A 15,771-nucleotide genomic window follows, 5' to 3' on the forward strand; every position below is an offset into this window, starting at 1 on the left:
ATTGCCTTTAGCGTCAACACACAGTCATCCTGAAGGTTGGCGGATCAAGGGCATGCAAGCAGCAAATGAAACATAAGTCGCCTGGCACCTTGTGTCCTTTACGATGATTATAATAGGCACTATTTCAAGGACTTACCAAAGATAACACTGGTCATATTGGAGATGTGTTGACGAAGACCAGTTAATCCTTCTGTGACTTGTTTCAGCTGACCCTCGATGATTTCAACATGTTTCACCAGGGCGGTTTTCTTAGCTTCAGTTGACTCTTTGTATAGTAGGTTCTTCCGCCGCAGCCTTGGCGTCTGGTTGATGTCCTTTCATCACACTTAAGGATGCGTCAGCTTGACTTATAGTCTCCTACAATATCAAGCAAGATGGATCAGTTACCTTGTTGCTACTTGGTCGAATTGATCGGTTGACATCAAGTCTCAAGCAGATTGCAAGCAATACACTTGACACTTGGGGGCTAATGTACTTGTTTTCCTAAAGTTATTAAACAAGACCCGACTCACCTTCAAGAAGATGACCCGGGCCTTGGGGCTACAGGTTGAAGTTTTCAAGATTATTAAACAATACATGACTCATCTTCAAGAAGATGACCCGGCCCTTGGGGGCTACAGGTTGAAGTTTCAAGAACATTAAACAAGACCCGACTCATCTCGAAGAAGATGACCCGGCCCTTGGGGACTACAGGTTGAAGTTTTCTTAAAGTTACTAAACAAGACCCGGCTCATCTTCAAGAAGATGACCAGGCCCTTTGGGGCTACAGAGGGATATATGGGGTAATTTATGACACAAACACCATACCTCGTATCTTTCCTTCATCATGTTTACCGGGCCAGCTTCAAGGTCCCGGCTCATGGAAAGGCGGTTTAGATATCCCGGATGCAGCTCTTCAAAGTTCATCTTCTCGATATTGGGAAGCTCAAGTGCAGATTTCCCTTTGTCTCTCTTGGTTGAGACGTCCCCAGCAGTATGCTTAGCCAACACATTATGGACAAGCGTCGTGTGACCCGTCCCAGTAATGAGAACAACATCTTCTTCGAACATGGCGTCTTTTGATGACTTCAGGGGGCTTGGCGAGTTGAGATTTTCTTTCTAACTCGGATCCATGGTCACATCATCACTTTTTGGTGGATTGGCTTGGATATCAGGGATATTATCCATGGCAGTGCTTTTTGGAGGGTCAGTATAAGTTCTATCCGGTTCAGCCGGAATGTCATGGATAGATGCATCTGTTTCTTCCACTTCTAGTGTTTCAATGTTTGAAGTTGACCCGCCAGTTTTCCGTTTCTTCGCTTGAGCTCTAAAAAATGAAAGGTTTAGGTGTATATAATGACATGTCTGACATGTGAAGTATTGAAGCAAGTGCTGATAAAACAAATAGTAACATACCCTGCGAGACAAATAAGGGGTGGCAATTTTGAGGATGTTAAATCACGAGATGAAGGAGGAGACACCTATTACAGTCGAAAATTTGGTGAGCTTGAGCAAATTGACAATATATTTGATAAGGAAAAAGAAGGCACCTGAGTGCGGCGTTTGCGGCCGGATGTTTTCTCAGGCAGACCCGCCATAAGATCACCTGAGGAGCTGTTGGTGTGGCATTTTGGAGTATACACAGCCTTCTTCAAAAGGAAGTTAAGATCGAAATAATCATCTGGATGATTCATAGGGACTTTCCTACAAACCCGCCTTTGAGGTCTTTCCAAGGAAATATTTGAGTTAGAAGATATTGAAATTACCTCAACATCTTCAACATCACTTTCCACATCATCTCACTGAGAACAAATTAAGTGATTAGAACAACATGTGACACAACAAAGGGATGGTATAGACATTTACCTCAGACAATTCCTCAATATTTTGTGACTCACCCACAATAGACGACTCACCTGCACCTGGCTTGGCTTTCTTCTTCTTCTTCGCAAGAGTCTTGGCCCTTTTTACAGGCGGCTTTACTGGCCTACGCTTCCAGAAGGGCGTGTTTTTCTACAACAAGGGAAGTTTGTCCTACAAAGAACAAGGGGAATACCAAATAAGGCAAGTGATGGTTGGATTTATTTACCTCAGGAGCCGTATTCATGACACAAAGTGGTTTCAAACCAATTTTGGAACATGCTTCTTTGGGCTCACCACATAATTTCTGCATAAGGCTATTAACTTCTTAAGTGTCAAGAATTACATCGGTGAAGCGTTGAGCATTGTTTAAGTTGCCGTTGTAATGACACATCAGTCCATCTCGGCGGCATAAGGGCATAATACGCCATTCCACCCAGCATCCAATTAAGTCAACTCCGGTCAAGCCATTGGCATTCATAGCTCTCAGTTTTGCCCAAACAAAGGTGTGGGCGGCTTGTTCCTCTGGAGTCAGTGCGCCGGGGAGCTAGAAATCCATAGGAAGACGCTCTTCTCTGAAACCCGACAAAGGACTTTCTTGAGCCGGCGCGGTATTTTTGCAATAAAACCAGGTTTTTCCCCAGCCTTTGGGATGACTGGGTAAGGTCGTAGTAGGAAAACCGATCTCACGCCGCCTATGGATTGTGACTCCACCGAGTACTAAGCTGGGGCCGTCAGCCCACTTCGTCTGGCGGTTTAAGTAGAAGAACTCCCTAAATAAGGGAGCAGTGGGTTCTATTCCAAGGTATGCCTCGCAAAAGACTTGAAACTGACATAAGTTACTAATTGAATTGGGACCTAGATCTTGGGGGTGAAGGTTGTAAAAGCTGAGAGCATCCCAAAAGAATTTCGAGCCAGGAGGAGAGAAGCCTCGTTCTAAATGATCAGCGAAAACTACAACCTCTCCTTCGGCGGGTTGAGGTCGCACTTCTCCAACAACGGCTCTCCATCCAATTATCTCCTTAGGAGACAAGGTCCCTACCAACATGAATCATTGCAAGGTAGCATCACTAATTTTTTAGGGTAACCAGTCGCATTTTGATGGTCTCGAGATGATTCATAGATTCAGGAAGGAGTGAGGTGCATAAGTATGATTGGCGGGTTATTCTAGCGAGTGAAAATTATTGAGAAAAATGAGGAGTTCAAGAAATAGGCAATAAAGAAGTTCATGATACTTGAGTCACATGAATACAAGGCGGCTCATGAAGACGGTGGGTTATAAAATGTTTAAACCGGCTTATGAGAGGATAACACTGGTTCACAATGGAACTGCGATATTGGATTCTGCTAAGTGTTGGAAAAACAGTTTTCTACAAAACATATAGAAATATGGATCTATCAACGGTACAGAAAAAGAAAATTTAATGGCTCGAGATAGCATTGAAATATGGGGGCAGTAACATCTAATGTATGCGAGGTTCCCGCAAAAATACCCATGAAGTCTATGCGAGATTAGATTCATCCCCATACTGCAACCTATCGACGGAGGGTGTTTTTGCAAAAGAGGTCGAACAGATCTGTGCCATCAATGGCGGCGGGACGAACCCTAATAATTCCGTTGAGCTAGGGTGGGTAACCTAAAGCAGATCTACTGCAGGAAATGAAACCTTACCTGATGGCTTCGATGGAGGCGGAAGGAGTTGTGCAACTCAAAGCAGAAGATGTTCGGCGACGAAACCCTCGTACCGGAGTGCTCGCCGGTGGGAGGTCCAGCGGCGACGCGTGGTAGACTGAGAGATCAAGGTGGAAGACGAAGAGAAGATAGGGTAAAAGTAAAAGGAGATCCCCCTGTCGGTATTTAAAGGCTGGGAGGGAAATGGAAACGGCAGGCGCGATAATCTAGGGGACGTAGTAAATCTTGGAATTGATGGCGCCTCGATTGTCGGGCTAAACAGATAGACCAAAGAAGCCGTTGGAATGACGCCATGAAAATTCCTAAAATTTCGGGATAGCTGACGTATTAGTTTACACAACGGAAAATGAGGAAAAGTTTATAAGTCGGTAATGTCTCCGTTGAAGACAAGTTGGGATTGTGTTTGAGCCGCCAAAAATGTGAGAGGTTTATTGACGCGAACATGTTCAAGTCAATCTACGGCCTAATGTTGGGGATATTATCTTGCCATGAGACCCGCGCTAGGGGTCCGGGTCAAGACGATGGCGGCTCAACATTTCATACTCAATATGGGCCCTGAGTTAGGAAGCAGAAAGCACAAGGCGTTTACAACAAGAGCCAACTGTGGCCCAAGACAAGAAGAGGGCGACTCACGGATCATGCAGGAGAAGGGTCGCGAGGAGCTTCCTTGCTTAAGGGGCAAGGAGAGTTAGAGACATACCAGATCACGAATCTGTGCGCGACCCGGACTCTTGTATAACCTAGAGCCTCAACATGTATATAAAGACGAGTCTCTAGGGCTGGTAAGATTAAGTTAACATCGATCGAGAGCTAGGTCAGGCGGATCCACACCCTTTGTAATCGATTTCTACATCAATATACACATAGCGGGACGTAGGCTTTTACCTCAATCAGAGGGGCCGAACCTGGGTAAACTCGTCTCCCGTTCCCGATCAACCCCTTTGTGTGGCCACATACTTGCGATATCTTCACCACTAAGTCCTTTCATGAGGACATCTGCCATGACAAAAACACGATAGATAGGACTTGATAGAATATTGATCTTACCTTTACCTCCTTATGGGTTCGACACTTCATACTTACCACTTCCATCTTTGGAAAGTGCTATGATGATTCTTTGCACTTGGGGATTATCAACCACCGGCGCGCAAAGGTCGGCGAGGTCAAGGCCAGCGGAGTTGGAGATCACCGGGGATGACGCCACATGCTTGAAGAGAAGTGTGCCTTGCAGCACCGAGGTAGTTGACAGGGGAAGAGAGGTGATGGAGTGCGGTTCCCCTGCGAGTGCCTCCTTGTCGCGCCTCGAAAGTTGTGTCGCATGGTGCTATGGCCACGGACAGGTGGCGATGGTGAGGGCACCCTAGCATGCTCAACTGCGTGCATGGCCATCAGCTGGGAGGAGCCAGATCTGCGCAACACTTGGCGGGGCCGTCCCTGCCATCGTTGTGCCTTAGATCAGATTTACTAATTCTCATCTAGATGAGAATTAACAAAGTCTCATCTAACTCTCACACATCATTTATGTAATCAAGCAAGGTATAGAAAATTTAAAACCTACACGAATCTTCATGAAAATCAAGTGGCATATGAGTTAGATGTCATTTGGTTAACTTTTTAAATCGCCTCAACTTTGGTGCAGAATAATTTGTTTTGCATATGAGGTTTTCTTACGTCGTTTCATTAAGAACTTGTGCTTTGTGTATAAATAGTTACGTTCATCCCTTTTCACTTTGTAAAATTTGGTCTTAAAAACAAAATATAAGTCATATGAACACAAAAATATATTTTTACGTATATTGGTGCTATATTGTTATGTTGTAAGCGACATGAGGGCTCCCTCGTCACACCCACTGGTCCCCTTCTGTCCCGCACTCCTCCCTTGCGGCCGCCAGAAGGCGTGGCCGGGCAACACGTGGCTCACGTCGGCGAGGCCGGGTCTTTTTCCTCCTCGCTCGGGGGCGCTGTGGCGGGGCGGCATCCTTGCGCCAGGGCGGCGCACCGGCGTGGGGCGCGTCGAGGACGGCGTCGCTCAGTATCCCTGCGGCGGCGGGGCATGGATGGGCGGCGGCATGGAGTACTTCACGGTGGAGGGCATGCATGCACTGCTGCCGATCTGGATCAATGGGGATGTAGACGACGCAGACGACAATTAGGGTGGCGCCCTGCTGCACGACGGCGATTGGAGTCTTCATGGCCGGCGGTGTGGAGACTGCGTGCAAATGGATGGCTTCGGTGACCGTGGATCTGGTGTCTTGTCCAAATCTGTGTCAGTTTGGCCATAGCAGACCAGTGGTGCGAGAGGACCAGTGAGGGGCGGTTGGAGGCTCCCTACCAGCATGCCGACGACGGCCCTCGTCTCCGCGGTGAGGCTGCGTTCGGTTCCACCTAGCTACGAGTTCGGTGTGACGCGACTTCCGGTGAAATTCATGCCGACTTCGGTCATGGCGGATGATGGAGGCGTCTTTGACGTCGTTCCATTTTCGAGCATCATTGTTGCAGGTCGTGGCATCCCACTCGGATGATGATGCTCCTAGGGAAACCCTAGATCTGGATCTACCGGATCAGATGATGGTGGCACTTTCGATGTTGTTGTCCCTCCCAAGGGCATCGTTTTGGAGCAAATGCTGGTTCGACGGGACAAGCGGAGGAGTGGTGTCGCATTCATCGCAAGGCTGACGGTGGATCCCAGTGGCATGGTGCTGCCTAGGATCGGCGACGGGCGCGTGTGGATGGATACATGCAGGATGCTGGAGTTGTGTGGCGCCATGATGGCGTCGACGGCAGGCGAGGCAAGGTCGATGCGTGAGTTCGTGCTCTGTAGATGGACCGTTGGAAGATGACGGTGGCAGCCTCTTAGAGTGCGCCGGACCGGTATGAGACCTAGTCCCGGTGTGTGGCTGGGCTAGGGCATCCGACTATAGATATTAGGTTTTGGTGCGTTGTTCGTTTGATATTCTGTCAGGATATTCGGCACACCTTCATTAAGGTGACAGGAGTAGCAACAAATGTTGTCTAGATGTGCCTTCACGCTGACTCATGTATTACTTTTGATAGTTTTTATCAATAATTAATAAAATTATTGTATGTATCGTCCAGATGAAGAGGCCGGGGGTTTATTTTCCATTTAAAAAAATAAATCTCAAATTGTAATTTTACATATCATAACCTTTTTACCATATATATATATTTTTCTCACATTCTCGCTTGATTTCCAATGTGATAAAAGAAAACTACATTACAAAATAATATAGTAAAGAATAACAATTCTTCACCCCGAGTGATAAATAGTTTGTATATCCAAATCAAACCAAATTCCAAATCAATACAGTACTAAAAAAGTATCGCAACATTTTGAACAAGAAAACAATATTTACAGAACCAAACTGACGGAATACACGACGCTACGTGTGGATGCGATAATTGGTGCAAAGCACAAGGAGCACACAGAAGCGGAGAGAGGAACAGAGAACCATTAAGTAGAGGCAATATATGTAGCAGTAATTACACACTTGTGTCGAACGTCTTGATCACATTGCTTGAATGGTTGAAGCCGAACCTTCAGAGATCTGTATCACATTCCTTTAAGTTTACTTCTCTTCAAAGCAGGGCATGTTGAGGTTTACATCATTCTTCCGCTGTTCCACCCCAAAATCAGGAAAGTAAATTTTAGCTAAAATTAAATTTTGTGATAAATCAGTTTGTTTTGGTGCTCAGACGAGATGACTGAAAGTTGATGCGTACCAGCCACGGTGGTGCTGGTGCAATGGACGAGCTGTTGCTCCCTCCTCCTGAAGCTCACCATGAGGCCGTTCTTCATGTACAGCGTGGTGTTGAGTTTGGGCTTCACCGCCTGCCCGGGCACCACCTCCACCGCGAACGTCTCCAGCACCGCCGCCGCCAGAGTCTTCATCTGCGTGTACGCGAACCGCTTGCCGACGCACAGCCTCGGCCCGGCGTTGAACACCACGTACTTGAACGGGCTCTCGGCGCCGCCAGCAAAGTCCCCGCCCTTCATCCAGCGCTCCGGGCGGAACTCCAAGCAGTCCTCTCCCCACGCCGCCGGGTCCCGTCCTATGGCGTACGTGTTGTAGATCACCCGCTGGCGCGCGCGGATCGCCGTGCCGTCCGGGAGCACGTCGTCCTGGAGCGCCTCTTTGAAGTCCACGGGCACCGGCGGGTAGAGGCGCATCGACTCCGTCAGCGCCGCGTGGAGGTAGTCCATCTTCCCGACGTCGCCGTGGGCGGCCCGCACGTCGTCAAGGACGCGTGCCTCGACGTCAGGGTGGGACGCGAGGAGCCAGAAGAACCAGACAAGCGCGACGGAGCTCGTGTCGCGCCCGGCGAGGATGAAGCTGATGCAGAAGTCGCGGAGGAACTCGTCCGAGTGGCCCGTGGAGGAGGACATGAGGCGGGAGAGGAGGTCGCAGCGGCCTTGCAGGCTGCCGATCTTGCGCAGCTCGGTGCGGCGCTCGGAGACGGTCCGCTCGGCGAACTCCCTCACGGAGCGCGCGGCCTCCGCGAGGCGTCGCTCGCCGGCTACGCAGAGGAACCGCTTGGCCTTCCAGACGAAGGGCGGCGTGACGAAGCGGGCGAGGGAGAGCTCCGTGGCGTGCTCGAAAGCGCGCGCGAACGGCACGTCGGGGAGGCCGTCCGCGAGGCACCCGGCGTCCACGCCGAACGCTGCGGCGCAGATGTTGTCGAACGTGAACCGGAGGAGGACCTCCTGGAGGTCCACGGTCACGCCACCCTGGCTCTGCTTCTGCAGCAGCAGCGGCATCAACCGGCCGTGCACCAGCTGCTCGATGGTCCTGGCCGAGAACTCGAGGAACTGGGCCGAGTGCATCTCAGCCGTGGCGGCGCGGCGCTGCGCGCGCCACGCCTCGCCGTCGGCGTTGAAGATGCCGTCGCCGAGCAGCTCCACGAATCGCTCGCGGTAGTAGGGCCCCTTGGGGTAGTTCGAGAAGTTGGTCTTAAGCACGTGCTCGACGTTGCCCGGCACGGACGTGATGACGCCCGAGGAGCCCCCGCCCCACATGCCGCGGTACGGGAACGTGCCCCCGGAGCGAGCTAGCGCGGCGGCGCCCCAGTCGTAGATGCCGTCGAGGTTCGCGAAGAGGGTGGGGATGATGCCGAGCACCGGCCACAGCATGGGCCCGCCCCGCGACTTGAGGCGGGCCGTGGCGGCGTTGCACGCGAAGAGCACCGCGGCGGCCAGGGCCAGGTCGGATACCCGCACGTACTCCTGCATGGCGCGCACCGCAGCGTCCACGAACGTCCTACCCGCCATCACCGGCCGACCGCGTGTGAGTGAGACTACGTTGGTGACAACAATGTGTTAGGTATACGCTGCTAGAGAAGCAGCACGCACTGCGTGTAGTGAAGTACTGAAGTGTGCGATCGAGCTTGCACCTGCTTAGGTGTGGGCGTGCTTCATCGAGATGAGTTTTCAGTCGAGTTGGCGACCGCCCGTATTTATAGGGAAGTGCATGACGCTCGGGTGAACATCAGGTGATACCACCAATTGTATGCTCCTGTGATATCAATTTGAAAAATAATAAAAAATTAAATGTTTCAAAAAAAATTCAAAAACAATTATGAATGTTCCAACATATGTGTCTACAATCCCAAAAAAAAAAATCAGATGAAAAATTCAAAGTACAGGTAGAGAAACATAAAAAACAAATTCAGCATAATAGTGTCAACAAGAAAAAAAAATGAATAGTGTTAAAACCTGTATACTATAACACTTAATTTTTGTCTTTTCTTTATGTGTACTTTGAAGTTTGATCGGGAATTTTTAGGCTTGTAGAAATATAAGTTTCCAGTCAAGTTTGCGACCGCCCGTATTTATAGGAAAGTGCATGACGCTCGGGTGAACATCATGTGATACCACCAATTGTATGCTCATGTGATATAAATTTGAAAAATAATAGAATAATAAATGTTCTAAAATTTTAAAAACATTTATGAATGTTCACAACATAATGAGTCGATAAGAAATTTTGTGTGGTTGCAACAATTAGAAACAAAACTGATAAAGTTGTGTGGTAGTTTGTTGCTGTTTATGGTACTTTTTGTAACGAGTTTAAAGTGGAATTCATTACAGAACAACATGATGTTATGTGTGATATGTCTTATCCAGTTATTCTCGGAGGTGATTTTAACCTGGTAAGATCTGAGTCCGACAAGAGTAACAGTAATGTTAACATTTCTGCTACTTTTCAATAAGTGGGGGCTGATGAAGATTAATGTAGCCAATAGAAAATACACTTGGTGTAATAGTCAGGATTTTTTTTTCTACTATTGATAGAGTTTTTGTTTCCCTTTCTTGGGATAATATGTTTCCTATGTCTGTGCTAAGGGCACTACCCAGAATTGGTAGTAACCATACCCCTTTGATCCGTGATACGGGGTTCGGAGGATTACCTCCCCTAAGATTTTGAGATTTGAAAAATGATGGCTCGAGTAACCTGATTTTAAACAACTGGTGACAGATGTGAGGAACTCTCCAGTTTCTAGCAGAGATGCTATTGATGTTTGGCTTTTAAAAACTAATCAGTTTAGAAAGACAAATAAAGGTTGGAGCATTAATATTGAAGCTGCTATTAAGAAAAAAAAGAGGGACCTTATCCTAGAGTTTGATATCCTAGATGTGTTTGCGAAGTCCAACCGGCTCTCGGTTGCTCAGAAGGTTCGGATGAAAGACATTAAAAATGAACTAGAAAACATTATAAGGAAAGAGGAAACTGCCTTGTGGCAGAGATCAAGAGACCGTAGAATCAAAGATGGGGATAAAAACAACGCCTATTTCCATGCTTTGGCTAACCATAGACATTGTAAAAACCATTTGGCAGAGTTGAATGGGGATTCATGCCCTCTTTATACAACTAATGAGATGTTGGCGGTTGCCACATCTTTTTATCAAAACCTCTTTAAATATGAAGAGAAGCATAACATTCATCTTGGGCCTTCCTTTTGGGAGGAGGATGAATTAGTTACCAATGAAGAAAATGAGACTCTTCAAAAGAATTTTTCGGAGGAGGAAATTAAGGAAGCTATTTTTGGCTCTTATGCCAATGGAGCCCGAGGCCGTGATGGCCTTTCTTTCCTATTTTCTCAGACCTTTTTCGGAGGTGATTAAAAATGATTTTATGGCAATGGTCCAAGATTTTGAGGAAGGAAAATTAGATATTCATAGACTAAACTTTGCGCTGGTCATTCTGATTCCTAAAACCAAATCCCAAGGATATGAAGAACTCCAGGCCTATTAGCCTAAGTAACTGTGTTGTGAAAATTTTCTCTAAAGCTTTGACTAATATATTTTCTCCTATTAGTAATAGAATGATGTCCCCAAACCAGACAACTTTTGTTAAAGGTAGATATATTCTTGAGAGTGTGGTGTTGTCTCATGAAGCTATACACGAGGACAAAAGGTCGAACTCCCGTGGGCTTGTGCTCAAGCTTGATTATGAAAAAGCATATGATAGGGTGAGGTGGGAATTCCTCTTTGACATGTTGGAATCCAGGGGCTTTGGAACTAAATGGATCTCCTGGATCAAGATATAATTGCTTCACAGTACCTTTAGTGTGTGTATTAACGACACTACTCGTCCCTACTTCATGGGTGGGAAAGGGCTAAAACAGGGAGACCCATTTCACCCCTACTTTTCAACCTAGTTGCAGATGTTTTTACTAAGATGTTCGTTAAAGCCTCTAACCATGGACTAATATCAAGATTACTCACACATGTGATTCCTGGTTGTCGGTGCCAAAACCGGCGGATCTCGGGTAGGGGGTCCCGAGCTGTGGACCTTGGATCAATGGGTTATAGGGGACGAAGGAGACAATGTTTGGGCCCTCTTTAGGAGGTAAAACCCTATGTCCTGCTTGATTATATTGATGTGGATGAGAATTATAGAGTTGATCTACCTCGAGATCGTATGAGCTAAAACCCTAGATGAGTCAACTTGCCTACGCGGATGAAACCCTCTAATTTATATAAACACCAGGGGTTCCTAGGGTTACATACAACCGACCTCAATCCGGAGACAGATGCACCGATCTAGACTACATAACTTGGAAGACATGCCAGTCTTCAGAGCTTTCCTTCTTGAACACGAGTCCGTCACGCAATCCGGTCTTCAACAACACGTTCCATTAGGTTGGCCCATAAGAGATGGGTCAACCGTCAGAGGACCCCTTAGTCCCGGACTCCCTCACTGGTGGAGTGATTAGTTTACAATATGCAGATGGTACTCTCGTCTTTGTAGAGGACTCTTTTGAAAAAGCCAGAAATTTTAAATGGATTTTATCTTGTTTGAAAACTTATGTGGCATGAAAATCAATTTTCATAAGAGTGACTTGATAACCATTAATGTTGATGAAGAGAGAGCGAGGGTTTTGCCCAGATTTTCTGCTGTAAGTTGGGATTGTTCCCTATTAATTCTTTAGGAGTGCCTTTGCACTATGACAAACTCAAGAGAGAGGATTTACAACCTATCACTGATAGAATTGTGAAAAATATCTCTGGCTGGCTAGGTAGATACCTCACCTATAGAGGTAAATTAGTTCTGTCGTGTGCTTGCATTGTAAGTATACCTGCCTACGTGATGGCTCTTTTGAAATTTCCTAAATGGGCGATTAATACCATCAATTCTGAGATGGCTCATTTTCTTTTGGGGGAATATAGGAGACCAACATAAATACCATCTAGCCCATTGAGGACTTGTCTCGATGAAACAAGTCCTTGGTGCTCTAGCTATACCCAATGTGAGAGACTTTAACATGGCCCTTTTGGCGTCGTGGGGGAAACACTTCTTTGAGAACAATAATAGAGATTGTAATAAATGGATTGCTTTTAAATGTAGTATGCAATTCCCAAATATACTATAGTCTAGACAACAAGTTGGCTCTCCCTTCTAGAAGAGTGTGACCTGGGCTTTGAAAGCTGCCGAAACCTTTTATTCTTTGAAAATTGGGAGAGGAGATAATATTAGCTTTTGGCATGACACTTGGGCGGGGGATTGTTTCCTAAAATTTAAATTCTGGGACCTATTTGACATATGTAACCAAACTGACTACTCGGTATCCTAGGTATGGGATGGGGCAACACTCAGACTATCATTTACACCATGTGTTGAACAGAGGGGCATGTCCAGCTCGCTGCAACTTATTGAACATCTCCCAAAAGTTCCCTATGGCTAACACACATGATACTCCTATCTGGGGACTAGAATCCAATGGTAAATACCCAGAAAAATCTTTGTATAGGTCATCAATTTCAGAGGCGTGGATTCCCCCTCTGGGGATGCTTTATGGAAAATTTTATGTCCACAAAATATACATGTCTTCTTGTGGCTGTGCCCAAACAAGAAGGATCTGACTAGAGATAATTTAGCCTAGATAAGACATGTGAAGGATATGTCATGCTTGTTTTGTAGTGAACCTCAAACCATACAACACCTATTTTTTTATTGCATTAACACTAGCAACATATGGTTGATGGTGTCTCATCTCTTTCATATACATAACATTCCATGCTTTCCTGATGTATCCATATTGTGGAAACTAAACAAGAGTAAACCTCTGTTTAATATGGTGATTGCTGCCTCCTAGCAGAGTGTTTGGAGATTGAGAAACGAGTTTTGTTTCCAGGGGCGCACATGGAGAGGGTTGGGCTGCGGTGTTGCCAAGCTAAAAGGAATCTTGCAATGCTGGATGGCTCTCTATGATGATGATGTGCACGCGGATGTACTTCGATGCTTCATCCTCCTGCTGGACAAACATCAGGGAGAGCTCATGAGCATAGCCTGGACCTGATCGGTGACTGAATTCGTGTGATGGCCTCAGATAGAAAAATCTAATTAATATCTACTAGATTCTTTGATCAGGTCTTGGATACCTCCTACTGTGCCTTTTGGCTGTCATTTTAGATTGATCCAGACATTTGTGTGGTTTTGCATGGATCTTTTGATTTGCTTTCTAGCTGGTAGTAGGATATCAACTGCTCGTCTATGTTTCTCATTGCTGCTTCATCAAGAAAATGGGGCAGGGCAAACCCCTCTCTTTCAGAAAAAAAATGTTCACAACATATGTGTCTACAATCCCTAAAAAAGGAGGCTGCTACGCGTCCGCCCGCGGATCTTTCAAAAAGATCCGACGCCTCGCACGCCCATCCGATTGTATGATGTGAGTCGTCCGTTTCTCCTTTCTATTTTCCTGGCACAAGCGCATTGTTGGAAAAGTCATTCACGCAACAAGATCCCACTTGAAAAACGTGTTCTTCTTTTTTGCAACAAGACTCTTGTTGCCAAACATAATTCCCGCAACAAGATCTCGTCCATTCCTCTTTCCTATTTTTTGGCACTAGCTTCTTGTTGCAAAAATCATTCCTCCAACCAAATCCCAGTTGCACACCTTGTTATTCTTTTTATGCAACAAAACTCTTGTTGCAAACATAATTCCCTAAACAATATCTGAGTTGCAAATGTTTGTTGGAGATAAAAAATGAGAGCGGTGGCGCAGGCTCACGTGCACATGGCGTAATGGAAAAATGGTGGAAGTTTAAGTGCGGGATCCGTCGGGTGATCAGAATATTTCCCAAAAAAATCAGATGAAAAATTCAAAGTACTCGTCGAGAAACATAAAATAAAATTTAGCATAGTAGTGTCAACAAGAAAAAAAACATGAATAGTGTCAAAACCTATACTATCACATTCGGTTTTGTCTTTTTGTTTCTTTATGTGTACCCTAAAGTTTGATGGGGAATTTTTAGGGCTTGTAGACATGTGTTGTGAACATCCATTCTGTTTGAATTTTTCAAAAAAATAAATTTTACTTTTCAAAATTGGTATCATAGGAGCATACAAGTGGTGGTACATATCACCTGAAATTCTCCCCTAGGCTCACCAAAAATGAGTGTATTGCTCCCGTGCATGGACATATGACCAAACGTTTGCAGAGAAGCCAAGTTGGTTGCCGCACTCCCCCTCCTCCTCTCGGGTCACCCCGCATGCGACTGGGAGGAAACCATAGCCGCCGCCGGTGGGTTCCCCCTTCCTCTCCTTCTCCCCCATATCATCGCCAGAGGGAGCGGCCAGGCAAAGCCTGGTCGACACCGACGGCAGCGGGGAGATCTCGCCCTCTCGTTCAGCGGGCTCGGAGCGGACCGAGGCGGCTCGGTTGTGGTGTCGTGCTAGACGATGGCAGCGAGAGTGATACATCTCCAACGTATCTATTTTTTCAAACACTTTTGATCTAGTTTTGGACTCTAATTTGCATGATTTGAATGAAACTAACCCAGAGTGATGATGTTTTCAGCGGAACTACCTTGATGTTATTTTTGTGCATAAATAGAAGTTTTCGGAATTGGACGAAACTTTTTGTGAATTATTTCTGGAATATATGAGGATTTTTGGAGTGAAGAACCACCGGAGGGGGCTGCCTGTGGCCCACAAGGCAACATAGCATGCCCACCCCTTGGGTGCGCCTTGCTGCCTTGTGGGGCCCACGTGGCTCTCCTGACCCGAATTCCAGTCCTATAAATTCCTATTCTCAGAGGAAAAGATCAGAGAGAAGATTTCATCACATGTTACGAGATGGAGCCGCCGCCGCCACCTCCTGTTGTTCCTCGGGAGGGCTGATCTAGAGTATGTTTTGGGCTGTGGAGAGGGGGATTCATTGCCGTCATCATCGCCAACCCTTCTCCATCAAATATTCCATGATGCTCACCATCAGATGTAATTTATTCCTTAGTAGGCTTGCGGGATGGCGATGAGATTTGGATGATATTGATCATGTAATCGAGTTAAGTTTGATAGGGCTTTATCCCTAGTATCCACTATGTTCTGAGATTGATGTTGCTATGACTTTCTATGCTTAATGCTTGTCACTAGGGCCTGAGTGCCATGAGTTCTGATTGGAACCTATTATGTTTTCATGAATATAAGAGTGATTTGGATCCTATCTTCCAAGTTGTACTCACTTATTACATGTCTTGATCCGCATACCCAAGGTGAGAATAATTGAGATTCTTTCCGGTGATTGTCGTAGTTTGAGGAGTTCACGTATTCGCCATGTGTTAATGCTTTGTTCTAGTTATCTATTAAAAGGAAGCCTTAATATCCATAAGTTTTCAATATGACCCTGCTACCACGGAAGGGTAGGACAAAATATGGCATGCAAGTTCTTATCGCAAGCACGTATGACTCTATATGGAATACATGCCTACATTATATTAA

General features: G+C 46.2%; 1 protein-coding gene across 1 annotated transcript; it reads right to left on the reverse strand.

The window, feature by feature from the left end:
- Positions 1–6,808: 6,808 nt before the first annotated feature.
- Positions 6,809–8,979, reverse strand: LOC123402119 (cytochrome P450 86B1). The gene is made up of 2 exons (XM_045096000.1): positions 7,274–8,979; positions 6,809–7,167 (listed from the first exon to the last, which is right to left on the reverse strand). The coding sequence occupies exons 1-2, from the start codon at positions 8,817–8,819 to the stop codon at positions 7,157–7,159; spliced, it is 1,557 nt and encodes a 518-aa protein (XP_044951935.1). The 5' UTR covers positions 8,820–8,979; the 3' UTR covers positions 6,809–7,156.
- Between the last annotated feature and the right edge of the window lie 6,792 nt (positions 8,980–15,771).

Source organism: Hordeum vulgare, chromosome 6H (genome assembly GCF_904849725.1).
Source record: "Hordeum vulgare subsp. vulgare chromosome 6H, MorexV3_pseudomolecules_assembly, whole genome shotgun sequence".
In the NCBI taxonomy this organism is placed as follows: Eukaryota; Viridiplantae; Streptophyta; class Magnoliopsida; order Poales; family Poaceae; genus Hordeum; species Hordeum vulgare.

Excerpts from the sequence above, each read along its gene's own strand:
- LOC123402119 (XM_045096000.1), bottom strand. The coding sequence starts at position 8,819 with ATGGCGGGTAGGACGTTCGTGGACGCTGCGGTGCGCGCCATGCAGGAG.